Source organism: Lineus longissimus, chromosome 8, assembly GCF_910592395.1.
Source record: "Lineus longissimus chromosome 8, tnLinLong1.2, whole genome shotgun sequence".
In the NCBI taxonomy this organism is placed as follows: Eukaryota; Metazoa; Nemertea; class Pilidiophora; order Heteronemertea; family Lineidae; genus Lineus; species Lineus longissimus.
Genome location: NC_088315.1, coordinates 12,721,766 through 12,748,468, shown reverse-complemented (window position 1 = coordinate 12,748,468; position 26,703 = coordinate 12,721,766). Strand labels below are relative to the sequence as shown.

Genomic DNA, 26,703 nt, shown 5'->3' with positions numbered 1-26,703 from the left:
CATCCGTGGTGGAGTCAGGTGAGTCGGCGGAAATGTCTATCATGGGTGGTGGACTTTGGCGAAGAGGATTAGTGACGACGTCGACTGTGGGGTCAGAGACGGCGGAAATGTCAATCGTTGGCGGTGCCGGTGGGTCAGCAGTAGTCGGACTTGATGTCATCACTTTGCGCTTGCGCTTGTTGGGCTGTTCGTCGTGGACCAAGGTTCCTTTTTGCTTGTTGTCAACTTTTAGGAGAGGCACAAAATGGCTGGGAGTCCATGTTCCGCGATTTAATGCAGCACTTCCAGAGGACCAGAGGATGTGAATGGCAGCATTCGTTCCCCTGTTCTTTGAAGTTCGCGGAACAAACGTCGTGCTGAGGCGGCGTACAGCAGGGTCCATATGACCATTCATTGGCGGATACATGGATACAATCGAGCGGCCGACCACTGAGGCGAGAGCGTGAAAACACCACGCGGAAGATTCGTTGCGTCGGAGGCAGTCAGAACAGGCGTCATCAAAACTTTGGGTGAGCGCGTCCCATACCGGATCAACATTCTGTTTGATGTAGAAATCGCGGTGAAGAATTAACTAACGATCTTAGTGGCGCTATAGGAGCAATCTTTCGCTCAAATCAAGTAAATATCTCTGGGTACAATAAACCTAAACAGACATGTTTGGTGTCATTTGAAAGGAAATTTCATAGAGATTCCAACCATGCAATTCTGACCCTATAGCAGAGAACATTATACCAACTTTTTTAGGATTTTAACAAAAAACGGGGCCGGGCGTTTTTCGTAGGGGCGGGCGGGGACGATCACCAACTCTTTTTTTTATGTGGCCTAACCCAGGCCAGGACGACAAGAACCCCTTGCGCGCCATCAAACCGTATAAGTTTTTTTACCGGCAAACTGTGCTATAATAAATTTGTAGTCACCACCGGGAATTATAGTAGGGTAAAATAGAGTAAAAATAATGACTACATCCATGTAGCGAAACGACTCCACCCATGTAGCGAAACGTCCTCCATGTAGCGAAACGACCATACCCACCATGTAGCGAAACGACTCCACCCATGTAGCGAAACGACCTACCATGTAGCGAAACGACCGCCACATGTAGCGAAACGACTTTTAGCGAACTGGCAATGTAGCGAAACAGCCTGATACCATGTAAGACGAACCTGTATTTCAAAACGTTTGTCCGCTTGTCAAAGCTCTGTCTGTGTGTGAACCCCAACCTTAATCAGACCATAAATTCTATCAAAATAACTGTCTGGTGAAAATCTCAGTGCTAGCACTAAGAATATTATCCCAGCTATCACTAGCACTAAACATTTTCTGCCAGAATGAGGTTAAACTTTACTAAATGCCTGATTAACTCAAAATTTGAGCACATGGCAGAGCTCCATTGTTCACTTCAGACATTGATATAGGGCGCTAGGCGCACTCTACCATGAAAGTGTGACTCAGTTGTGTTGGTATGAATAAACAAGAAATGACGACAAACAATTATCTCATTAAAGACACATCCTTTATTAAGAAAATTAATTATATCTGACGGAGAGTCAAGATTTCTTCCTGCAAAGATGCCACCTATACTGTTGCTATAAACACCCGATATAGAGTGGCCCAGTTAAACTAAGTCAGCAATGTGAGACTGGAAAAGACTGCGGTGTGGGTTGAGTTCAGATAAAGCTAAATGTATAAATTAGTTGATTAACCTGCTAACTGCGTGATACGTCATATGACGTCCTGGCCTAATGGCCGTGCATTGCGTAAAACGTCATATGGCGTCCTAAGTTTGTGACTCACCTAAGCCCATACAACACTCTGAAAATCGATTGGGGAATCCCATTAGATCGTCAGCACAGTGTAGTTTAGTTTCATAACACTACGGGATTGCCACTGGCAACAGTTTCTGAGTGGAATCACGTGAATCATGGCTGCAGCACGCATGAAAGCGGATGTTGGATAAGGAAGTTCTCGACATTCCGACAGTCCGATTCAGATGAATTGTCATCGCTGAATGATTCAGAGTGAACTGTCAGGTAGTGAGGGTTATTTACGCAATGTAGACGATCTGGTCAGTGGTAGCGATGCCAGTAATGCTAGTGGGCATGATTCTCAGACCAGAGATCAGAATATCGATACTGATAGTAGTGGTGACGATGTTCCCGCTCAACGGCCACGTGGTCGGCCTCCTGCGAGGGGTAGACGTCCTGATGATCCCGCTAATGACCGTCCATGGAGTGTAAATGACCAGGTAAGGGATAGATATCCTTTCACTGGCAATCCTGGGATAAAGGTTGACATTCATGACACGTCAGATCCCCTTGAATTCTTTGAACTTTTTTTCGGAGATGAACTTGTTGACTTGATAGTAACTGAAACTAATCGGTTTGCCAGGCAGTATTTAGTCGAGAAGGAGGGTACTCTGAAAGCTCGTTCTAGGGCCAAGGAATGGGAGGACACTGACTCTGATGAGATCAGGGTGTTTCTTGCCCTCTTGCTCTTGCAGGGGGTGGTCTTCAAACCAGAAATAGAAGTGTCTTTCTCAAAGAAGGCCTCAATGTACACCTCCTTCTTTCGTGAAGTGATTGATAAGGAGCGTTTCATACTGCTTTGTAAGTTCCTGCATTTCACTGATAACACTGCATTTGATCCTGAAGGGCCTATTCCAAAGAAACTGTACAAGCTTTGGCCTATCATTGAGCACATGAAAACGAAATTCTCAGAGATGTACAAACCAGAGAGAGACATGGCAGTGGATGAGTCAATTCTGTTATAGAAAGGACGCTTGGGGTGGAAGCAGTATATTCCATCCAAGAGGGCCAGATTCGGTATAAAATCATTCGAGATCTGTGAGTCAAGTTCTGGATACGTTTGGAACTTTTTTGACTACACTGGCAGGGACACTCAGTACGATCCTGACCTTCCTGAGGATGACCCAATGGGGACTTAGGTTGTGCTCACCCTTGTTGCCCCATCTCTATAACAAGGGGTACTGTATCAACATGGACAATTTCTTCAGCTCTCCTGCACTCTATGAGACTCTCTGTGGGAAACAAACTGATGCAGTCGGTACTTTGAGAGCCAACAGAAAGGGGGTGTCAAGAGCACTCACCACTCAGAAGCTTCGCAAAGGTGAAATCAAAGCTATGTATCGCGACAGCCTGATGAGTGGAAAGACAAGAAGGATGTCCACATGATCAGCACCATCCATGATGCCAGAATCAAGAATCTGGGCACAGATAGAGAACCAAAGCTGAAGCCACAAGTATGCTGTGACTACAATGTGTGTTGGAACGAAAGATGGCTACCGTGTGAGGTAGGCGAATTGAATTATAACAAGATGTTGTGACAGATGAAGTATTTATCTAAAACTTCGACTCAAAATAAGTAAAATTAGTCGTAATGACCAGAAAGTGGAAATTAGGTCATTCGCTTTTATGGAATCAGCAGTTCACCAGGGTTTAAGATGTTGTAAAAGATCAACTATATGGAACCTAAAAACTGATAGTTTGGCTGCGAAATTTGCTTTTGGAAAGTAACGCATTTCTCATTAAATCACTGCAATATGAATGGATTATACTGATACAATTGTCTACTAGGTCACATATATGGAAATTATTAATGAATAGAGGTTTTTGGTCTATTTCTATAGCAAAAGACCGCCGCTCTACTTCCAACCCCTTTAGTGCTTGTATGAGATGATAATGGTGAAGCAAAACAATATAATAGATATCAAGCAGTCATTTATACTGTTGTAGTGATTGCTACAAATCGAAACCACATATGTGTTGTAGGGTATCAAAGTATGCTAAACTAGAAATGGTGCCGAGTCTGCGTGCAGACTCTGGAGTCTCCGCCACGGATGAGGTTTTGGGAGTGGCGGGAGGGGGATGTTGGATGATTTCAGGGCTCTTATGTGAGGGAGGTGATGGGGGTGGTGGCTACATTTCAGAAAAAACGAAGAATAAACCAATACACGATGCACACAAAATGGTGTCGACCAGAATACATTAGGAGTCGTAAAACTGCTTGCGCTTTGTGGAAAAACTGCTAAAATTACATACACATCTACAAAATGTACAAATAAAATCAGCGGAACTATTATTTTTATTTCATGCCTACATTGACTAAAACTTTGTCTAGATCACTGACCGGAACCGCGACTCGAGACCAGGCTGTAATGCATACACAGTGTACAGAGATAAACATTGTTGTACCTATGCACCGGTTGTAACTGGGGGGAAGAATTTGCCTGCTAACACAAAACTCTCCGCCAAGCCCCTATCGGGCGTGGCGGAGACTAATAAACAACAAATGTGTTGCAGTAGCACTAAAGGCGTTGAATGGGTGTTGGTTAATTTCTTTAGTGAAACATTCTTGCCTTTATGGAAAGAAAAATGCACTCATACCAAGGGAAATATGGTGAATATTCTATAAGAATGAAATCCACACAGCTTTGTGATACGAGTAATAGGTCTCTGTTGTACCAGTTTGAAACTCTCCTTGTTTGCAATTTGTGAATATGTGATCTATTTTTGTCATTCCATCAGTGGTCCAACCATCAAGGGAAATATGGTGAATATTCTATAAGAATGAAATCCACACAGCTTTGTGATAGGAGTAATAGGTCTCTGTTGTACCAGTTTGAAATTCTCCTTCTTTGCAATTTGTGAATATGTGATCTATTTTTGTCGTTCCATCAGTGGTCCAACCATCTCATGGATACACAGAGAACCCAAGGTCTAGGAAGAAGTCCAGTAAGTGTGTAGTAACAGGAGATTTTTTGATGAGTCAACATTGAAATATCCAAGTATCACAATGGGAGCACAAAGGATAATCTGTGCAGTAATTATCTTCCTTGTAGGGGTAGCTGGTGAACTGTACAGGCCAATGACATTGATGCAAGTGTCACAAGACTGTAGTGTAGTGAAGTGTAGTGAAGTGTAGTGAAGTGTAGTGAAGGTCCCATACCCGAAGCGAACCTCTTGTTCACTGCTCCAGGGAAACAGAGTATTGGGGAAATGAAAGGCAGAATCCCCTGAAGCAATGAATGTAACCTAACTGGTTATAAACCTCCATGTCCTGCCCGCCAACTATAGGGGGGGGGGGGGGGGGGGTTAAAAACATGTTCCAACTGCCACTCCGGACAGGGGTCCATCATGGAGCTTCCTAACACACTTCCTTCCTGACATTCTGGACAAAGAAGACTGGGTTGCACTGTATTCCGCGAGGTGTCGCTTCGGATGGTCCCATACCCGAAGCGAACCTCTTGTCATCCACTGCTCCAGGGAAACAGAGTATTGGGGAAATGAAAGGCAGAATCCTCCAGCGCTTTCGCAATCCAACAAACAATTGAACACCTATACTTTATCAAGACACATCCCACCAGTGATTGAGTATGCTTTTCTACCCCCAACTCCCCATTACTCAATCACTGAGATGAGAAACAAACCACACAAAACCAATTTCAAAGAAAATGTTTATTCAACTTCGTAAACAACCAACAAAATAGGCCCATGGCATTAGCCAAACCAGGACAAACATTATATTAACAAAATATTGATAAATCTCTAGCTTAATACATGAATTGGAAGAATAGACGGAATTGTTGCTTTAAATTGTATTCCAACGTGAGATCCAAAGGTTACAAAAATACATCGTACATGTATATCTACTTGAAGGCTAGCCCCAATTTTGTCTCATCACTACTATTAAACTTTTGTTCCAACTCTACTGACGAACGCACCGATCGAGACAACCTACTTGCAACAAGTGTCGCATCTCCGAACTTCTCTACCCTACTGTAGTACAATGCTGATTCTTTCGTGTGCCATCCTATATGATTCATCATCTGATCCTCTGACTCAACTGAGCCCGACATACCAAGCAAAATTGAGCAACCCGATCGCAAACTATGCAATGTATCACCATTATCTATACCAATTACTGCAAGATATCCCTTGAACCTTGTATACATGGTTTCATAAGAAACTTTCTGGTCCAAAACTCCCCCTGACTCAGATACTACCCTGAACAAATACCCATATCTGAGATCTACACCATTCGAAGCTGACCAACTGATGTATCTTTCAATGGCCTGAATAGGACAGATACCAGCGTCCTCACACCTTTTTCCTACAAATCTGTTAGCAACACCTTTCCCACCCCGTATCGTCTTAGTGATTGTATGGCAGAATACAAAACCTGAATCATCACTCAATTTCTTGATTTTTTGAGTAGGCACAGCAGCAAGATCCGATGCTCTATCGCCCACAAAAAACTGTAATTTCAAAAATGCTTGATCCCTGAGAAAGACAAACTTTTGTCTTGTTAAAATATCATTCCTACCAAATTCTCTATCAATATATTCACAAATCCTGAATAACTTGGATACAAACATGGGCTTTGCCTGGGTGGGCAGAACATGAGCCTTGGCGTGTTCCAAGGCAACTTGCTTACAGTAACCCTTACTGCAGGGGCGCAAGCAGGATTCCCACTCCATGTTTTAATATCCCACACCCGACATCTACCCTGTGTGTCAAATATGTCAACTAGTTTCTGTACAATATTGTTTACAGAAGTAGCAGCCAATCTTACAGGACACGAACAGGAACGGCTTTTCTTGTCTCCTAAGAAAGGACAGTGAATGGCATGAACTTTCGTCTTACCATGAGAATCCTTCCAAATCAAAAACCTTATAATGTCATCTGGTATACAAGTGGAAAGGGAAGGAGTAAAAGGCAACGCATTGAAAAATGCCTCCACAGAGTTTTTTAAACTAGATTTTCTTTTGAAATTTGATGAATTTTCCGATGAGTCCTTTAGATACGCCATTCGCTTATTTATTGCCAGCAAATCAATCTGTAAAGCCGTTTTCTGCGCCGTGTCCTGCAAGATATAGATGCAAACACCATTTAATAACAACACAATCTGTATGCCCGCAGAGCACATGGCAATCCTGCCTCATCTGGCACAAATCCTTTTTTGCCAGGGAGCAGCAAAATATTCTTGTCACCTTTGTTGCCTTACAGTATTGAATCAACTACATACAATGCTACAACTGGAGCCCACACTTCAGCATAGGATAAATCAGGCGCAACTACGGTACAGCATGGCACCTGCTGCTCTAACAAGAAGTTCATCACTGATAGCACTAGGTGAAATGGCGGGAACACATAAGGATTCTTAACACCTGAAATATCCTGTGCAAACATGTTCACTCCCGCAGACGCTGGTGTTGGGCAAGGAGTATAATGTGGCAACATAGCATTATTTTCGTCTCTCATAACATTACTATCCAACGCCATTAAATCCATGGAATGTTGACCGAATGCATGTTGAACCAGGGACCACGCTGTGGGAGACAACATCATATCATTTCTATTGATAGATCTAGACGGCTTATCTCCCGGGTTCTTAGCAGATGGAATATACATAAGCTTCAAATCTGCATTAGAGGCCAGGACCAACTGAAATATCTGCTTAATAATACCATTTAACCTGCTGTCCTTTCCCCCTTGATTTTGCCATACATCAATGAGAACCTGGCTGTCTGTTAGGACATCCACCCTGCTGTCAACTATTTTCTGAGACAGCGACTGTAATGCATTCAACATTGCCTGCGCTTCTTTCAAATGAATTGGCCTAGCATCGTCATTCTCCCAGTAATCCGAAAAATTGAAAGAATTATCAGCCAACACTGACACCCCATACTTGAACAAAGACGCATCAGTTGCTAAGGAGATCTGCTTATGACACTCCTTTCTCCAGCTCATGCAGCCCTGCCAAGTATCCCGAAATTGCCAATACTCCATTTCCTGACGGAGCTTGGGGTACAAGGAAACATACTTTTCGGTTCTGAGGGCGAAAGAAATGGCTTTGTTCACTTCTCTAACATACAACCTAGCCCCTGGAACAACTAACATGAGAGATATGCATTTCCCCTCGAATCTTTGCAAAGTTTTCGCATCAACCTGCTTTGCTGCCAAAATTTCCTCCCTTAACTGTATGAACTTCTGTCTTTTGTCATCTGGTAACAAATATGCCTGTCTATCAGAATCTACTATGAAACCCAAATGTTTCCTTGAAGTAGCAACCTTGTCAACAACTCTATTATAGCATATGCGATAACATGAATAGGCATGCTTACAGTATTAGAGGCCAGACTAATAGACACGATCCCCAATTGGTCATCAATATATAGAGTGTTAGAAATACCAAATTTACGCAGGTAGAGTGTTGGGACAGAACCAATGGTGTTGTAAATAAATGCCGATGACTTCCAACCAAACGGCAATGTATTATAAACAAATACATACCCTCCAAATTGCCCACCAAAATATGCCCTAGAGTCTGGAGACAGTTTAACATGACTATACCCCGACTTCTCATCACAAGAGATCATCTTAGCCCCCTTTGGTACCAACCTATGCACTTCTCGCAGTGTGTCTAACTTAAACGGAGAATCGTTAATCCATAAATTTAAAAACCGTGCATCCTGGCAAAGACGAGGCTTTGATGGCTCTACTGTTAACGGCAAAATTAAGTGTGGGAGTTCACATTCACCCAGCTTGCCTACTATCGTCAATGTTCGCTCTTTTACTTTGGCATTCAACTCTTTGGTTATGAAAGGTACAAACTTTTTACAGGAGGGGGCATTCTGAAAAAACATCCTGGGTGGCTCAGCAGAATTATACCGTTTTCCTTTATAATTACCTTTAAATGGCTGAAAGAATTTCCTGACATTTACGCCTTCTGTCAGCCACTCTTTTATATCGTTACAAGGCAAATCAGTATCATGCAAAGACTCCAGTAAAGTTTCCCATTCTTTCACATGGTGATGGATGCTACCCGCTATAAAAGAATCTGGATCTCTAACCGACAAATCTTCAATAGAACAAGAGAAAAGGCTGCCCTTGACGAATAATCTGTTCGAACGGTAACACATTGGTTGGCGACTGGTGGCTCTTTCCAATTTCAGCATGACTAACAGCATTGATCCAACTTTGATGCTCTCTTTTCTGCATCGAACTGTCGTATAACATAAAACCGGAATTCACTTCCCAAACTGGGATCTTGTGACTCAATTCTTCCTGAAATTAAACATAATACCTTAATAATCGACCATAAAAACACTAGAAAGAGCCAACCATCCGCCAACCCATGTAGAATAAAATTTCTTTTATCCTACTAGGGAGAAGAATCCCCGGGATGGAGCTGAAGAGGCAGAGGAAGAGGTGGACTAGGTAAGATACCTCTGAGTATACATGTAACATCGCGTGTTCACCAGAAAACTATGCCCTTATCAACTAGTAGCCATTTGCTGGCTTCGCCGCTTTCATTTTGTCACAATCACGGACAAAATGCTGATCGCTCCCACAAAAATAACACGCATACGCGTTGTTTTGAGAACCAGAGCCAGACCCAGAAGTATAACCACCTCGTCCACGACCTCTTCCTCTACCTCTCCAAGGGCGCAAATTATACATAGCCATCCACGGCATGTATGGCGGGTACAAATTTCCCATTGGGGATGCTGGCCTCGTTGACTTTGTCTGCTCGGAATCTGAATCTTTCTCCTCCTTGCTTGCTTTTGGTCTCACCTTTTTGACCATCGCCTTCGACAACGCTTTTGAAACAACATCAGATGATCCTGCACCCAAGACGGAGAGGGCGAACGACGGCATATCAATGTCACCTTGATTAAATTTAGCCTGTCTTGCTAATTCTGTAAATACTACAACACTGGGATCATTTGCTGCCATACTCAGCTCATCCAAACACAATAACAACAAAGATTCGTTCGGGTCCTTTTGTGTCGCTATAGCTCTCACCTTTTCCTTGGCTATCTTAACTCCCTCAGGCGGCGCACAACTTGTCAACTGCTCGTCCTGCTCAGCCATTTTCACCTTCTTTACTGGTGGCTCCCCAGTAACGGGTAGATCTGGAGGCGTCGCAATCAATTGTTGACCCTTAGGCTGACCGAACTCATTAGCATGCAGGATGGTGTGATGCACGAGTAGACACAAATTCCCTGAGTTCTCCTCCCTTTGGGCCATCTGCAAAATGTCTGCCGGATCTTCATTCGTTAAAGTACGGACAGCCTTTTGTAGTTCCTCTGGCGACAACAACTCTAATTGCTGTTCAGCCTCTAATCGGGCGAACTCCATTACACTTGATGCATCCGTTCTAACTGCCCTGATTACCGGTAACATGCTATGGCCCACCAAGGAATGTTTTTTCTTCAACACCGTAACCACCATCTAGAAAATAGAAACAATACGATATATTCATGACAACCATCAACCAATGTACCTCTACAGATTGACGTGTCTTCAGGACAAACACTCTTACAATTACCACCTTTGATCAGGGAACGCCGCAGGAAAACTGATGCCCAAATATAACTGACTGACATTGTGTGCACCGCTAAGAGTAACACACAGCACCTTACATACATAGAGCCATAGATTTCTTCCTGCATAAAACATTCTAAATATAAAATGCTCAACACCAAAACATGTTGTCCAAAGCACTGCACTGCTCTGAATATTGCCGACAAGAATTTGTTATAAACCACACCGCTGTCCTTGAGTTTACCAGCGTACATCACGCACAGTGCAGTGCACACGAAGTAGATAGATCTACTATAGTAGACAGCCTACTCGCCGTCTGTTTTATTTCACTTTTATGGCTCCCTCGCCTTCCACATTTATCATTCGGCCCACTCGCCGTATTGTAGACCCTCTCATCTACAATTATATCTGGCCCACTCGCCATAAAATATCGGAAATACCAACCTTGAAGCGAAAATCGAAGAGCGAATAGAAACAACATGCACCTGACCGTCGTTCTGGACAAAGAAGACTGGGTTGCACTGGATTCCGCGAGGTGTCGCTTCGGATGTGTAGTGAAGTGTAGCGTAGTGTAGTGAACCTGGTACGATGTTACAATAGAAATACGGTGCAGATGTGGAAAGTTTATATACCTTTGGTACACAAATGAAATGGCCAGGGCCATTGTGCTCACCTCATGTGGAGGAAAGATGGATAAAGAGCATGGTCTTGTGTCATGTAGTGTTAGGTTTGATGTAGGTCCAAGCAATTACAATTTCCCCAAAATGGCCAATTTACAGTACATTCGACCTCTGTGACCTTGAAAAGTAGGTCAAATCAAAGAAGACCCGGGTGACACATTGAATGGTTGTTAGAATTAGATGTACCTATGATATAAAATGGGTGCCAATCGGGCAAGTCATTACTAGGAATAATGGCATTTTGAAGAATTTAGGATTTGGCCCCCTCCCTGGAGGCCAAACGGCAAATCAGATCGCACCAAACTTCGGTACCTGAGATCACCTGACCAAGGGGTACATGTGTACTTAATTTGTGATCAATAGTCATTGCAGTTAAGAAACGTGCCATTGTTACGGCCTGACGGCGAATTTACGCCATTTGACCTCTGTGACCTTTACAAGAAGGTTAAATTAAAAACCTGTGTGACATATACTGTATGGTGGTTAGATGTACCCATGATATCAAATTGGTGGCAATCGGGCAAGAAGTTAAGGAATAATCACATTTTTAAGGTTTTTGGATTTTGCCCCCTGGTGGTCAAGTGGTGAATCATATTGGACCAAACTTCGGTCCCTGAGATCAGCTGACTAAGGGGTAAATGTGTACCAAATTTGGTATCAATAGTCATTGCAGTTTAGAAACGTGCCATCGTTACATCCTAACGGCCAATTTACACCATTTGACCTCTGTGACCTTGAAAAGGAGGTCAAATCAAAAACCCGGAGGATATATGATGCACCTTTGCTAGAAGTACCTACCATATTTTTTTCAAAATTTCCCGACTACTATTGAGGGAGATATTGCATATTTTCACTTTTAACGTTTGGCCCCCTGGTGGCCAAACCATGAAACGAATCGGACCGAAACTTGGTCTCCCAGGTGTCATTACATAAGGGTACATGTGTACCAAGTTTCAACTCAATAGCTCTAACAGTTACGAAACGTGCCCTGCTAACGGACGACGGACGACGACGACGACGACGACGACGACGGACGCCACGGTATGGGATAAGCTCACCTCTGCTAAGAGGTGAGCTAAAAAGGAAAGGGACCTTCCTCCAACCATCTTCAATATATGAAAGGTTCTTTAGTTCAGTGGAAACCGAAATCAACATGGCTTCTTTGGTGGCCATTTTGGATAGTTGATGGCGCCCATTATCGAAAGGAACCTTCGTCTAACCATTTGCAATTCTCAGTGAAAATCATTGCATTCCATGAAAGCTTTCTGCTTTAAATGCCCGGAAACGGATTTCAAGATGGCTGCCCTGGCCATCTTGGATAGTTGATGGCGCCCATTATCGAAAGGAACCTTCGTCTAACCATTGGCAATTCTCAGTGAAAATTATAGCATTTCATGGAAGCGTTCTCCTTTAAATGACCAGAAACGTATTTCAAGATGGCTGCCATCTTGGATAGTTGATGGCGCCCATGATCAAAAGGAATCTTCGTCCAATCATTGGCAATTCCCACAGTGAAAATCATTGCATTTCATGGAAGCGTTCTCCTTTAAATGCCCAGAAACGGATTTCAAGATGGCTGCAATCTTTGCTAGTTTATGGCGCCCAATTTTGAAAGGAATCATCGTTCAACCATTGGCAATTCCCACAGTTAAAAAAAATCATTTCATTCCATGAAAGTGTTCTCCTCTAAATGCCCAGAAACGTATTTCAAGATGGCTGCCCCAACAGCCATAGTTGATGGTGCCCATTATTGAAAGGAACCTTTGACGGCGGACATCTTGTCGACATTATGCCCCCTCGAAGGCGGGGGCATAAAACCCCTTCATTTTATTGTCTGCCATGCATCAATGAACAGGAGGCTTAATTGGCAGATCAATTCCCCCCTCTCACCTCAAACAATAGGAATGATTCAGTTGCCCTCTATTTAAAATGGAGTGTGCTAGGCCTGCCATTGCTGGTAATGGCAAAACTGAGCATGCGTCATACCTTCAGCGGTTAAGAAACTTTCCATAGTTACTGTGGCTGCCGAAATGGACTTCATGATGATTAAGTTATTGTTTTTAGATTTAGTTTGAATTTAGATTGATTAATATTGGTATATAAAGTTTATGTTTTATAAATGAACAGGAAAGTCTTCACTTCCGGGGATCCGTGAGAACGATTGAGTACGCTCGAGTAAAGTGAGCCTAATTAGATCTGACAGTTTAAGGAAGGGTCCAGGATCTGAAGTTTATTGTACGTGGGTGGAGAGGAAATCTGTATATTGTTATAGTAATGAAAGACATGTTTATTCCAAGGTTATTGTGTTGCTAGGCCTGGCGGCAGATCAAAAAGAATGCCTTTGACTGACCCATTGCCCCATCTTGCGTGGGCGGATGACTTCCGTTCTCAAAAATAAGTAACCTGCTTTATCTTAAGAAATATTTGTACGATTGTAAACTCTTGGTGGTCCTAACAGGGCCTGGTCTCTCCGAGCCCCTCCTACTCACACCCACGCTTAGCATAAATGATGAAATCTTAGTTAGAAGTAGTTTAGTGTAAAAGTAAATTCTGAAGTGTTATGACCTCTCGTGCTCCGTGAATGTATCAGCGTTGATTGCAAATATATTGTTCCTTGATGAAGTTTAATACACGGATTATATAGTAGAACTGAAGTTGTTTGTGATTCCTCATTACTAAACAGCCAAAGGATGTATGGACTCCCCCGACAGAGCATTGGTCTCTCCGACCGGATCAGAACTAGTGATCGTTTATATGACGAGGATTTCACGATGAGGCAAGTGAAGGCCAAAATGAACGTTCATGTTGGAAATATTGGCCGTGGAATTAGATGTTTAGAGCGCCTGGTCAAACGAAACGTAAGACCAGGCATAATCAAGGAACAGATTGCAGCGTTGATCAAGAGCAGGGATGAGGCCATGAAATGCGGCCTCCATCTCGTGGAGATGGAGCCGGACACTACCACGGACGTCAATAGTCTACTTGACCATCAGTACGAACAGGTCAATGACGTCGTGGTCGAAGCAGAAATTTGGCTGAGTGATGTGGCTATCACCATTGATAGAACTGGCGATGTGTTCTCGCAATGTGGCGTAAGTAAGGCCAGTTCTGTATTCAAGAGATGGTTGCGCCGAAAGGCCCAGGATCCAGCTGTGTGAAAGCTGGATAAAGCAGCTGAGAACTTCTGAACATTCCTCACAGCATGCGCACCAGGTAGGTCATGATTTTTCTACTCGTGCAAATCATCCACCCCCACATGTTTCGCATAATTTCGGTAACACTGTTGTTCATTCATCGTCTTTTGGCAAGTCTCTCCTAAGACTGAAGCTTCAAAGTTTTGATGGAGACGCGTTAAAATGGACAGATTGGAACTGCTGTAGTTGGGCGCGCGAAGGCGGAAATCGTAGATTTTGGCTACGATGGTCTAATGTATGCGCCTGCGCTGGAGGCTTTAGAAGAGCGCTTCGGTAAACGTCAATATGTGGTTCGCGCGCACTTAGATAAACTGGCGAAGCTGCCCTCGGTTTCGGAAGGAAACCGTAATAACGTGTTCAGCTTGGCATCGGCCGTATGGGCCGTCGTTCTTGCCTTTGATTCGCTGGGTTATTACGGTGACCTTGAGGCAGTTAGCAACTGCGAAATTGTGATCGGGAAAATGTCCGAAGGTATGAGGTTTCGCTGGGCGAGACACCTAGACAGGTCCAGAGTAGATCAACCGACTCCCCGAACCATCAACAATTGGCTCGCCGATGAGGTCAAAACATACGAATGGTTGCCGTCCTCATCGAAGTCGACCAGTTCACAGCGAAATGTAACTCTGGCCACCAGTGAATCGCACATTGGTAAACAAAAGGGCTTTAAACCAGTAACTAAACCCAAATTTGTTGTAAGGTGTCCCATCGATGATAGTTCTTCTCATGATCTGGCTCACTGTCCCAAGTTTAAGGCAATGAGTAATGAGGAGCGTGCAAATGTTGTGTGGCAAAACAAGTTGTGTTGGCTTTGTTTGAACAAAGGTTGTTGGGTTCGGAAATGTAAGGCTAAACATTGTGGTGTAGGTGACTGTAAAAGAAGACACCATGCGATGCTTCATCGTGATGTAGAGCCGACGGTAGAGGTTAGGCCTACTGCTGTTGAGCATACAGGTTTGAAAATACAGTCTGAAAATAGATCAGTCTTGCTTCAAGTTGTGCGGGTAAGGCTTCACGGGCCGACAGGTCACGTGGATACTCATGCTATGCTTGATCTCGGCAGCACGTGCTCTCTATTGTCAACAGAGATAGCGAATCGGCTTGAGCTAAAAGGTGTGTCTCAGGAGTTAGATTTAAGTGGTATTAGGGAGAGGAGTTTGGTGACTTCAGAGCGGGTGACGCTGAAATTAAGTCCAGGGCATTGTCAAGCTCAACCTAGTTTACATAGTGTTAGTAATGTTTGGGTTGTGGATCAGCTTAATCTGCCTGTTGTGAATGTAGACATGGCTTACCGTCGGTTGAAGGTCATCATGTCACTTTGTTGCTTGGCTCTGATGCTATGAACATCATAAAGCCGCTTGAGGTTCGGTCGGGCCCAAAGGGGGCACCACATGCTAACAATACTGTGCTTGGTTGGACTGTTGTAGGCCCACTCCCGGGAAAACAGGGTAGGCCTAGTTATGAAAGTTCATTTCGCGTTGGGTTACAGGTCAGTGACCCTGATGTTTGCCTCGGTAGGTTGGTAAAGGATTGGTGGTTCACCGAAGCCTTTGGTTGTTCCCATGACATTAAAAATGTCAGATCCATTGAGGACAAACGAGCTATCGCTATAATGGAAAATTCGACCAAAAAGGTTGGTGGGCGGTATGAGACCGGCCTCCTCTGGAAAGAGAAGGATGTTGTTCTCCCTAGCAATCGCGTTATGGCAGAGCGCAGGTTGTTGTCTCTTGAGAGAAAGTTAGACAAAGATCCTCTTCTCAAAAATTCGTATGAGAAAACCTTTCTAGATGACATTGAGAAGGGTTATGCGAGGAAGTGTCCCCCTCTGAGATTGCTGCTCATGAGGACCGACAGTGGTATTTGCCCCATCATGCTGTGTTGAATCCCAACAAGCCAGGTAAAGTTCGGCGTGTGTTTGATGCTGCGGCGAGGTACCTGGGGGTCGCATTGAATGATTGCCTTTTGACGGGGCCAAATCTGTTGAATTCGTTGCTTGGAGTCCTCATACGGTTCAGGGAAGGGCCAGTTGCTTTGGCCGCTGATATTGAAGGGATGTACTCCCAGGTTCTCGTTCCAAAGGCTGACCAACCAGCCCTCAGATATCTTTGGAGAACAAATCGGAGTAAACCTCCCGATGTCTACCAATATCAACGGCACATTTTCGGGGCAACGTCATCGCCAACATCGGCCATTTATGCTCTTCAGTGTACAGCCAAGGAGAGTGAGGAATTGTACCAAGAGGCTGCAAGGTCAGTTCATAAATCCTTCTATATGGATGATTTTCTAGGCTCAGTAGACAGCATATTTCAGGGTGCTAAATTGCAGGGTGATCTGGTTACTTTGTTGGGGAAGGGCGGATTCAGATTGACCAAGTGGTTAAGTAATTCGAATGAAATACTGGGAAATATCCCCGAGTCAGAACTAGCGCCATCTCTGAAAGCAATAAAATCTGGTGAAATGCATGAACGTCCTGCTGAGCGTGTGCTTGGTGTCAAATGGGAAACAAAGCAGGATGTGTTTATGTTTGACATCAAGTCCCGTAAAATGACGTCAGATCCTCGGCACTATTGCTTCAATATTTGACCCCCTGGGGTTGTTAGGTACGATAACATTGTTCCCAAAACTTCTGAGGCAGGAATTATGGTGTAAAAAACTTGGTTGGGATGATGAGGTTTCAGAAGATGATCGTAAGGCGTTCGCTGATTGGTTGGATAGTTTAGAATTACTGAAATCATTGCATATCCCTAGGTTCTATCGACACCTCAACGAGAATCCCACCTTAGTGCAGCTTCATGTATGGTTGACGCATCTGAAAAGGCATTCTCTGCTGTTGTGTTCTACAGGTTTGAGTATTCGGATGGCAGGATTGGCTGCAGGTTTGTCATCGGTAAATGTCGGGTTGCACCTGTCAAACCATTAACTATTCCCAAGCTTGAGCTTCAAGCTGCAGTGCTTGGCGTGGGTCTATGTCAAGCTGTGCTCAAGGAGTGTACCTACAAGATTAGTGAGGTGCACTATTGGTCAGATAGCTCCACCGTAATCCTATGGATTAGAAGTACAACGGGTCGGCATCCGACCTTTATTGCTAGCAGAATAGCGGAGATTTGGGATCACAGTAATCCTAATCAGTGGCATCACGTGCCGGGAAAGTTGAATGTTGCAGACGACGGAAGTCGTGGTCTGCCTGCAGAGGCAATTTCGTCTGAGTGTAGGTGGTTAAATGGGCCGGCATTTCTCTTAATGCCTCAAGACAGATGGCCTGAGCAGCCAGCGAGCGCGTCAGGTAATGATAGTGACTGGTCGGGTCACACTGATGCTGTTGTTGACAGTGAGGCTGTCAAGGGCTTGATTGATGTTGACAGGTTCTCTTCCTGGAACAAACTTTGGAGATCAGTGGCACGTGTCGTGCGGTTTGTTGATAACTGCCGGGTTGACAAGGCAGATCGGAAGTGTGGGCCAATTACCGTTGAGGAAAAGGCTAGAGCAGAAAACGTTCTGTTCAAGCAATCACAGGCAGGTCAATTTGCAACCGAACTCAATGCTTTGAAAACTGGTAGGCCTATATCGCGTCAAAGTGTTATTCGGAAGCTTGCTCCATTCATAGATAGTGACGGGATAGTTCGGTCGCGTGGGCGCATAGGGAAGTCTGATGTCTCTAACTCTGTGAAGTATCCTATCATTTTGGGTAAGAAGTCTCGCATAACGCATTTGATAATTCTACAGGCTCATAGGCGAAATCATCATGAGGGTATGGAGCATCTCAGAAGTTTCCTGAGGCAGCGTTTTTGGATTGTGAATGCACGTGCTACGATTCGCACTGTGACCAGTAGGTGTATATTCTGTCGTATAAGGAATGCTATGCCAAGGCCTCCAAAAATGGGAGATCTCCCAGAAGTGCGCGTTCATGGAGACGCACCCCCTTTCCATGCTACTGGGATAGATTATTTTGGGCCTATTTCTGTGACAAAGCTGCGCAAAACTGAGAAGCGCTATGGTTGTTTGTTTGTTTGTATGGCAACTAAAGCGATTCATATTGAGATGGCAAACAGTCTGGACACTGATTCGTTCATTATGGCATTGCGTCGGTTTAGGGCACGTCGCGGAAATCCCGCTATTATCTGTAGCGACAATGGCACCAATTTCGTTGGCGCGGAACGAGAATGGCGCGAATGTTTGCTTAAGTGGAACCAAGAAGCGATTTCGGATGAATGTCTTCAACATAACATAACATTGAATGGAAATTTAATCCGCCAGCCAGTCCTCATTTTGGTGGGCTTTGGGAGCGATTAGTCAAGTCTGTAAAGCGTGGCATGCGCGCCGTCTTGTCAGAGTCGCGTGTCAAACTCAGTGATGAAGTGTTACATACGGTAATGGTTGAAACTGAATCGCTACTTAACGGTAGACCGCTAACGCCAGCTAGTGACGATGTAGCTGATTTGGATGCCCTTACACCAAATCATTTTCTGTTGGGTCGTGCTAACCCTAATCTACCGCCAGATGTATTTTATAACCGCGAAGTATCTAGCCGACGTCGCTGGCGTCAAACACAAATCTTTGTTGATCATATTTGGAAGCGTTGGTCCAGGGATTACTTGCCAACGTTGAATGAGCAAAAACAGTGGTGGAAATCAACTGGGTTTCCAGTAAAGGTGGATGATTTGGCACTTGTGGTAGATCATGGCCAATCACGTGGAAATTGGCTGTTGGGGCGTGTTACAAAGACATTCCCTGGTGCGATGGCATTGTGCGTGTTGTTGAACTGAAAACAAAATCTGGCCTGCTGAAAAGACCAGTTGTGAAATTGGCATCGCTCATGATGAACGGGTAGACAGCATCTTCCTAAAGATGCCCAGAACTCTGCTGATTGAACATTGTGTTTATATATCAACTGACACGTTGAAATTGACATTTGTGAATATGAACACTAGCATATTGGGCCGATAGCCACCGTATGTGAAATGATTATGAGAGTCATATTAATTTCAGGGCCGGCAAATGTGGCTGCCGAAATGGACTTCATGATGATTATGTTATTGTTTTTAGATTTAGTTTGAATTTAGATTGATTAATATTGGTATATAGAGTTTATGTTTTATAAATGAACAGGAAAGTCTTCACTTCCGGGGATCCGTGAGAACGATTGAGTACGCTCGAGTAAAGTGAGCCTAATTAGATCTGACAGTTTAAGGAAGGGTCCAGGATCTGAAGTTTATTGTGCGTGGGTGGAGAGGAAATCTGTATATTGTTATAGTAATGAAAGACATGCTTATTCCAAGGTTATTGTGTTGCTAGGCCTGGCGGCAGATCAAAAAGAATGCCTTTGACTGACCCATTGCCCCATCTTGCGTGGGCGGATGACTTCCGTTCTCAGAAATAAGTAACCTGCTTTATCTTAAGAAATATTTGTACGATTGTAAACTCTTGGTGGTCCTAACAGGGCCTGGTCTCTCCGAGCCCCTCCTACTCACACCCACGCTTAGCATAAATGATGAAATCTTAGTTAGAAGTAGTTTAGTGTAAAAGTAAATTCTGAAGTGTTATGACCTCTCGTGCTCCGTGAATGTATCAGCGTTGATTGCAAATATATTGTTCCTTGATGAAGTTTAATACACGGATTATATAGTAGAACTGAAGTTGTTTGTGATTCCTCGTTACTAAACAGCCAAAGGATGTATGGACTCCCCGACAGAGCAGTTACAATCAAACGATCGATTTATGCCATTTGACCTCTGTGACCTTGAAAATTAGATTAAATAAAAAACCTGGATGATATGTGATGTATCCTTGCTAGGAGAACTTACCATTAAAATTTTATTGAAAACGAGTCACTTATAAGAGATATCACACTTTTTAGGTTTCCATTTTTGCCCCCTGGTGGCCAAGTCAAGTATCAGATCAGACCGAAATTCAGTGTCAGAGGTCACCTGACCTGGGGATCCTGTGTACAAAATTTCAATATCATAGTCCTATCGGTTAAGAAACGTGCCACTATTTTTGAAACAGGATACTGACCACGGACGACGGACACTGTATAGACTCCCCTACGGTGAGCTAAAAATGTAAGGGTTCCTTTTACATTGTACCACCTAGCTTTTTAGCTTCTATGTTAAACATGAGAGTGCAGAAGATCGGATTCAACCAACTTTGATATATCCTCATGTTTGTCAGTTTTTCCCTTGTCTTTTTAGGAAATACACAATTCGATACTCTAATATCCATCTGAACAGCCTCCTTTCCGTACATCTGCGTATCCATACAGGGTCCCCCTATTAGTATTTATACTCTGGACGACAGATCCACGCTCGTTCGCCCCGAGCTGCTTCATTGCATGACCCTTGGCTGCCAACCCATCCAGCACCAACTGAAAATAAGAAAAACAACTGAAAAGCCCTGAAGTTGATAGATGAGAAGAGGAAAAACTGATGATTTGATTATATTTGGTTTTTTTTAGTTGATGCATAAGGTGTATTGGCGAAGGCTGGTATTTCCATCCTTCTCCTGCACCTCTGGGTTAAATTGCTATGTTGACTTTTCAATTTTATTAACTCTCTTGATCAAGTGCACAGTTAGATTGGGATAAAAGTGAGGTTTCGCTATGCTGTCCCTAGAACCAATACACTGAGAATGACAAGTTTTTATGAATGACGTTATCAATTTTAGGGCTGGTCTTGTCATTCTCTAAGCGGATACCGTGATTCAGGCAGTGGAACCCGTTGGCTCCATCACGAATAAATAATGGCAAATTTGTGGGCCATTTCAGCAGTAAATGATGTTTTTTCACATTTAATTGTCAAGATACAATATAGAATATTCTGACAAATCACGACAGCGTGATAACCTGGCCATATTTACGTCACTAAAACAGTTGGTCGAATAACTGAAAACCGTTAAAAACTGCCAGTCACTGCTGGGTATCAGTCGGGAATGCGAAACCCATTTCGATACATCCGATAACGGGAATGGTACTCGTTTCCATTCCCACATTCCCGGTGCTTTGGTTCTCAGAACGGGATAGCGAAACCTCACTATTGCCTCCATGATCTTTCGTTTTCTGATTTTTAAGACTAATTCTTCACAATTTGGTCACCGCTGATCCTTGCATTCTCGAAATGATTTCTTCCAAATATAATATTTATTGGTGCGAGGAATAAGCATTCATGAACCACCTTCTGCCAAACTATTGCCTGGAAAATGTAGGCAGTAACCCAATGCAGGCAAGCTAGCAATATGAATCCTGTACACTGAACACGCTATACATAAACACACACTAAAATAACAAGTTAGCCTTTGGTTGGCCATTGCTGGTTTGGATGCCGAAAACCAGTCAATAATATGCTCTATAAAACCGATCAGAACCACTTTGATAATGATCAACTGAATTATTCAAGTCCTCTGACATACAATGTATGACATTTTGATACACAGAACGAATAATAGCAAATTTGTCTCAATTTAGCTAGAAAATGTTGTTTTTGAAATTACTGTGGTACTTGCAATGGATAGATACACAGTCAAAACTGATACTTCACTCTTTTATCCACCGATTAATTTGAAGATTTTTTTTGGAAGGTCAGATTTCTAGTATCACTTCACTTTAACTGCACTATGTTTATTCTTCTTCTGACTCACCGGTAAACTATTTTTCTGAACGTTTTTGATGCTTTTCCAATTTTGTTTCAGATCTTAGAGAGTAGAACAAGAGGCCATGGGCCTGGCGCTCAGCTGAATGTAGAGATGCACAATTTTCTTTCCTCGGGCAGTTTAAAACAATATTCCGTCACAAAACTGAGCTAAAAATGTTTTTTAAGATGGCCGCGTGCCAAATTAACAAAAATGAAATGGCCAAGGGCCATTGTGCTCACCGTATAGATATTTGGTGGTTAGGAATCATCCTGGTTAAGAAACATGCTACATGTATAGTATATAGGTCAAACCAAAGTCGGTATGACATGTGATGTATCGTTGCTTGGAGTACCTACCATAAAAATATCATGAAAGACGAAGTCACTAATAAGCGAGATATTGCATTTTTTACCTTTTTAGTTTTGGCCTCCTGTTGGCCAAGTCGAGAATAAGATCAGACCGAAATTCATTGTCGGAGGTCACCTGACCTGGGGGTCCTGTGTACAAAGTTTCAAGTTTATAGCTTTGAAAACTAATTCCATTACAAGTCAAAATGAAAAATTATTAAAAAATATTCGGCCAGATTTGAAAACAATATTTCCTCTGTGGCCCGAGGTATAAAGGAAAGAAGTTTAAACTTCCCGATGACCTCATTCGCCGAATGTAGGTCGGATCGCGCTGATTTTTTTGTTTCTGAGTTCCCCTTGGGCTACTCCTAATTTAGCAGCGTCAACAAAGTGCCTAGGTCTTACGGTTACAAAATGCCCAAAATTGACATGGAAGGAAGGATGGCAGGAAGGACGGACACCATTCCCTTAGTAATATTACCAGCTTCGCTGACTTTGTCAGCTGAGCTAAAAAATGAAAACACAAGTTTAAAGAAGCGGCTTTTTGAAAAAGACTGTAGTGAGAACCCAAGTGCCGACGTCATCTTAAATGTGACTGAGGAGGCAAAGCCGCCGAACTCCCAGCAACCTCTAAGCTATAGTCAAGATATGTTCTCTGAAATACAGGACAGCTCTGCTGACAACGGTACGGATGGTGACGCTGATGTCGACGTCAGCGTTGAAGCTGATGCTGATGTACGTGCCGAGGACTTTAAACTGTCTCAATTCCAAGCACAGAAAGTGCGAAGTCTGAAACGAAAACATCGCAAATATTAAGGGCAGGCTGATGCACAGCCAGGCTGTTCATGGACATGTGTCCATGACACTTACAGCATCTTCACGGCCTACAACTGATATATATGTGGGTCAGGTCGATCCAAAACACTGGATTACCGACACGCATGATCAGTCTCTTGGCATAAAGGACGTCTCAGTCGACGGAAAAACAAAACTACTACCGCGACGACGGTTAGCACAATCGTTGCAACAATTGCTACTACGAAGAACAGTACAACCCTCGCAAAAAACACTACGCATGCAGACCCAGGAGGGCTTATCACCGATCCTGGAATAACGTCGAGACAAACTACGAAGGCGGGAAAAATGCTGTTGACTACTCGTATGGTGATTCCTGGGAGAGATACTAAAAGTAGTGCTGCCAATACCTCTCTTCGCGGGAGTGGCGGTTCGGATGATGGCACCCTCTCCTTCGCTCAGCTTAACGCTCGTAGTCTTAAATGCGTAAATAATGTTACAAACAAACTGGTTGTTTTTCAACAGCTCATGATTTGTAACAATCTTGATCATGTAGTTGTGACAGAGACGTGGCTGACTCCTGATGTCAAGGATGCTGAAATCCTGCCTCCAGATTATATGATCTTCCGGGGAGATCGAAATTCTAAGAAACGTGGAGGAGGAGTTCTGTTAGTGTGCCGAAATTGTATCTGTGCAACCGCTCGTTCGGACCTCCTAAACGATCACAAAATATTAACTTGTGAGATAAGACCTGAAAATGGTGAAAATATCGCAACTGTTGTGTGTTACAATCCAACAGGCAATGTAGAATTGCAGCTTAGCTTCATCTCTGCGCTCCAAGGTGTACTATCAAAGTGTGCCAAACGGTATTCACATACTTCCCTCGTTGGTGATTTCAACCTTCCGGATATGAATTGGACATCCCAAATGCCAAAGTGTAGCTCACAACTTTATGAAGAATTCTGCGAACTGGAGAATGATTTTTGCTTGCGACACATATAAACGGTAACATTCTGGACTTGATACTCACAAACCAACCTGAGAAATATGAAGCACCAGAAACTTGGCCGGATATGTATGACTCTGACCACTACTGTAACCCAGGGAAATTTGGCGGCAGGTTTTTTTTGTGGATTTGTCAATTTTCAGTCTAAACAGTATTATTTGCGCATTTTAAATTTGCGGACTGTGGCCGACCGCAACTCCCGCAAAATTAACATGCATACTGGTATCAAACTTTATTTTTATCTCTTCTATTAATACACATGATTTGCAGCGTAATTACAATGCTGCTCGAGCTTAATTGATCGGCTCCCGACCGCATTCTCATTGCCGATCGGCGCAGTGTAGGTAAACACTGTCTGTATATGTGTGTATGTTTTAGTATTTATACAGTTTATTTTTGCGGATGAGTGCGTCATAGCAAGATCAGAATATATTTGCGGGCAGGTTAATTTTGCGGATTTGTGCCGACCGCAAATACCGCAAAATTAACCTGCCCACAAAATTTTCCTGGGTTACAGTATCCTGTTTTCACCCGAATTCGTGTACATGCACCTAGGAGACAATTAATTAAGCGCACGGTGTATGACTATAGAAGTGCAGACTTTGAAGGACTACAGCGTTTTCTTCTTGACACAATTGGACCAGAGTCTCCCTATATGAGTGATCATCAGTTGGTACAAATTGATACTAGTGAGGTTTCCAGCCACCCGGTTAGGCCCTACGACGACGTTTATCTATTGTGTGAGTTCACCCGAACAATATATAAACGTCGTCGTAGGGCCTAAGCGGGTGGTTGCGAAACCTCACTACTGATGGTTTGTGGACCACTTGGTCCAGTTGTGTCTGGGAGGGTATCAACAAGTTTATTCCAAAAAAGACAGTCACAGATATTTCTCGACCTAAATGGATTGATAAAGAGGTCAAACACTTGCCTAACAGAGTGCATGCGGCACACCGTAAGGCAAAACGCCTGAACAGCGATTCTTGCTGGCGCAGGTACAGGAAATTGCGCAATTAACTTAGAAATATGACACGTGTTAAATTTAATGACCATGTGACTATTAGTGACAATTTCATACATGATTCAAAATCGTTTTAATTTTTTTACCATTCAAAAGTAAAGAGTAAATCTATTTCAGGTACTATCAAAATTGGAGAAACACTTGTGAGTAATAGTGCTGAGAAGTGTAGAGAATTTAATGAATACTACTATTCTGTGTTCTCCCATACTGACTATGTTCATTTGCCTGAGATTCCAATCCGTTACAATGATAATTTAGAGTTTTAATTTTTTTCTCCATAAGAAGTGTATGATGTACCGATGAAACTTGATACAAGCAAAGCTGGTAGTTCGGACAATTTGTCTCCTAGGGTTCTACAGGCCAGTGCCCCAGCAATAGCAGCCTCTAGTAGTTACATGTTTAATGTGTCAATGTGGAGTGGTCTATTGCCTTCTGACTGGAAGTTAAGTAATGTAATTCCTGTTCACAAAAAAGGTGACAAGCAACATATAATGAATTATAGACCAATATCTCTCTTACCAATTGTATCAAAAGTAATGGAAAGATGTGTTTATAACAAGAACTACCCAGTATTACAGCCCTTGATTCATCAGTCACAGTCACATAAAACCCTGCTAAGAACATTGCAAGGTAGGTGTCAACTTAGATTTTGTTAGTTGTTAGCTAGGCATTTGGCCTTTGTCCCAAACCACATACCACAAGGCGCGTTTGTTTCACTTTCAATAGGGGATTGCATGTAAGCATTTTGTGTGTGCCTTTGGACCGATTTTGATTCCGTTTGCGGCATATGGTTGGAATTGTCTATTATTTCCCTTTCAGCTTTTTTTAAAATGTTGCAGGGTTTGATAGTTTGATTTTGAGAATTAAAAAGACATTTTCATTTAATGTTCGTGATATTGTATAGAAATTACCAACATTTTGACATTTTGATATTCTTTGATATTTTAGGATTTTTCAATGTCATTGAATACTAGAGAGGGTAACATGAGCCTACCTAAAACATAAAATCAAAATATCACCTGTAGAGGCAGAAACATATCAAAACTAGTATGATTACGATGATATAATATTTCGCTCTAAATTTCAAGATTTCAACATGTGGTTATGCTCAAATTCATGAAATATATCATGGAGGGAATGAACAGAACACAGTTGCATTGAAAAATATTGAATTTTTTTTTTGATATTGTGATATATCACAAAAATTAGAATAAGTATGTCTCTGAATATCCCGTTCCTTTCTCTTCACACGATGCCATTTTGCCAGCTCCTGAATTCATCTTGCCTCTGACTCCAAGGTATAATTGACAAAATTAGTTGCCAACTAGTGACTAAGAGGTACCCCAGAGCACCTCTAAAGTTAGCAGACAACTTAGCACCAAACTGAGCTTAGCGGAGTTTTATTAATAACACAGAGTATCCAACTGCGCTTAGTTGGCAGATGTGGTCAAAAATAGTTGCCAACTGGGCTTAGCAGGCTTTTATGAATATGGGCCCAGATGTACGGTTTTCATGGAAGACTTCATCGTTGGTTATCATCTTATTTAAAAGGCCGAAAACAACGTGTTGTACTCAATGGTTCTGCATCACCTTTGTTAGATGTAACCTCTGGGGTGCCTCAGGGGTCCACTTAAGGACCCCTTGTGTTCCTTTTATATGTTAATGACATGCCTGATGTTGTCAATGATAAG

At 42.9% G+C, this 26,703-nt stretch overlaps 3 protein-coding genes across 5 annotated transcripts in view; 1 reads left to right on the top strand and 2 right to left on the bottom strand.

Moving 5' to 3' along the window:
- The first annotated feature begins 2,008 nt into the window (after window positions 1-2,008).
- On the top strand, window positions 2,009-2,770 carry LOC135492657 (piggyBac transposable element-derived protein 4-like). Its single transcript, XM_064779224.1, has one exon. It carries the CDS (start codon window positions 2,009-2,011, stop codon window positions 2,768-2,770), a length of 762 nt encoding a protein of 253 aa, XP_064635294.1.
- A 2,442-nt stretch (window positions 2,771-5,212) lies between these two features.
- On the bottom strand, window positions 5,213-20,085 carry LOC135492179 (uncharacterized). The gene is made up of 3 exons (XM_064778430.1): window positions 20,022-20,085; window positions 9,828-10,256; window positions 5,213-9,086 (listed from the first exon to the last, which is right to left on the bottom strand). The coding sequence occupies exons 1-3, from the start codon at window positions 20,022-20,024 to the stop codon at window positions 8,883-8,885; spliced, it is 636 nt and encodes a 211-aa protein (XP_064634500.1). The 5' UTR covers window positions 20,025-20,085; the 3' UTR covers window positions 5,213-8,882.
- The window catches only part of LOC135492178 (scoloptoxin SSD14-like), a 309,652-nt gene continuing 302,941 nt past the window's right edge, over window positions 19,993-26,703 (bottom strand). For all 3 annotated transcript variants that reach the window (XM_064778427.1, XM_064778429.1, XM_064778428.1), the window contains one exon: window positions 19,993-20,581. In XM_064778427.1, the coding sequence (XP_064634497.1) occupies window positions 20,429-20,581 (153 nt within the window). In that variant the 3' untranslated portion in view covers window positions 19,993-20,428. The remainder of the gene's footprint in view (window positions 20,582-26,703) is intronic.

Coding starts and splice junctions, on each gene's coding strand:
- LOC135492657 (XM_064779224.1), top strand. CDS start 2,009: ATGATTCAGAGTGAACTGTCAGGTAGTGAGGGTTATTTACGCAATGTA.
- LOC135492179 (XM_064778430.1), bottom strand. Junction 9,087..9,827: donor TTAAGATAGCCAAGGAAAAG/GTGAGAGCTATA, acceptor GTTTAATTTCAG/GAAGAATTGAGTCACAAGAT.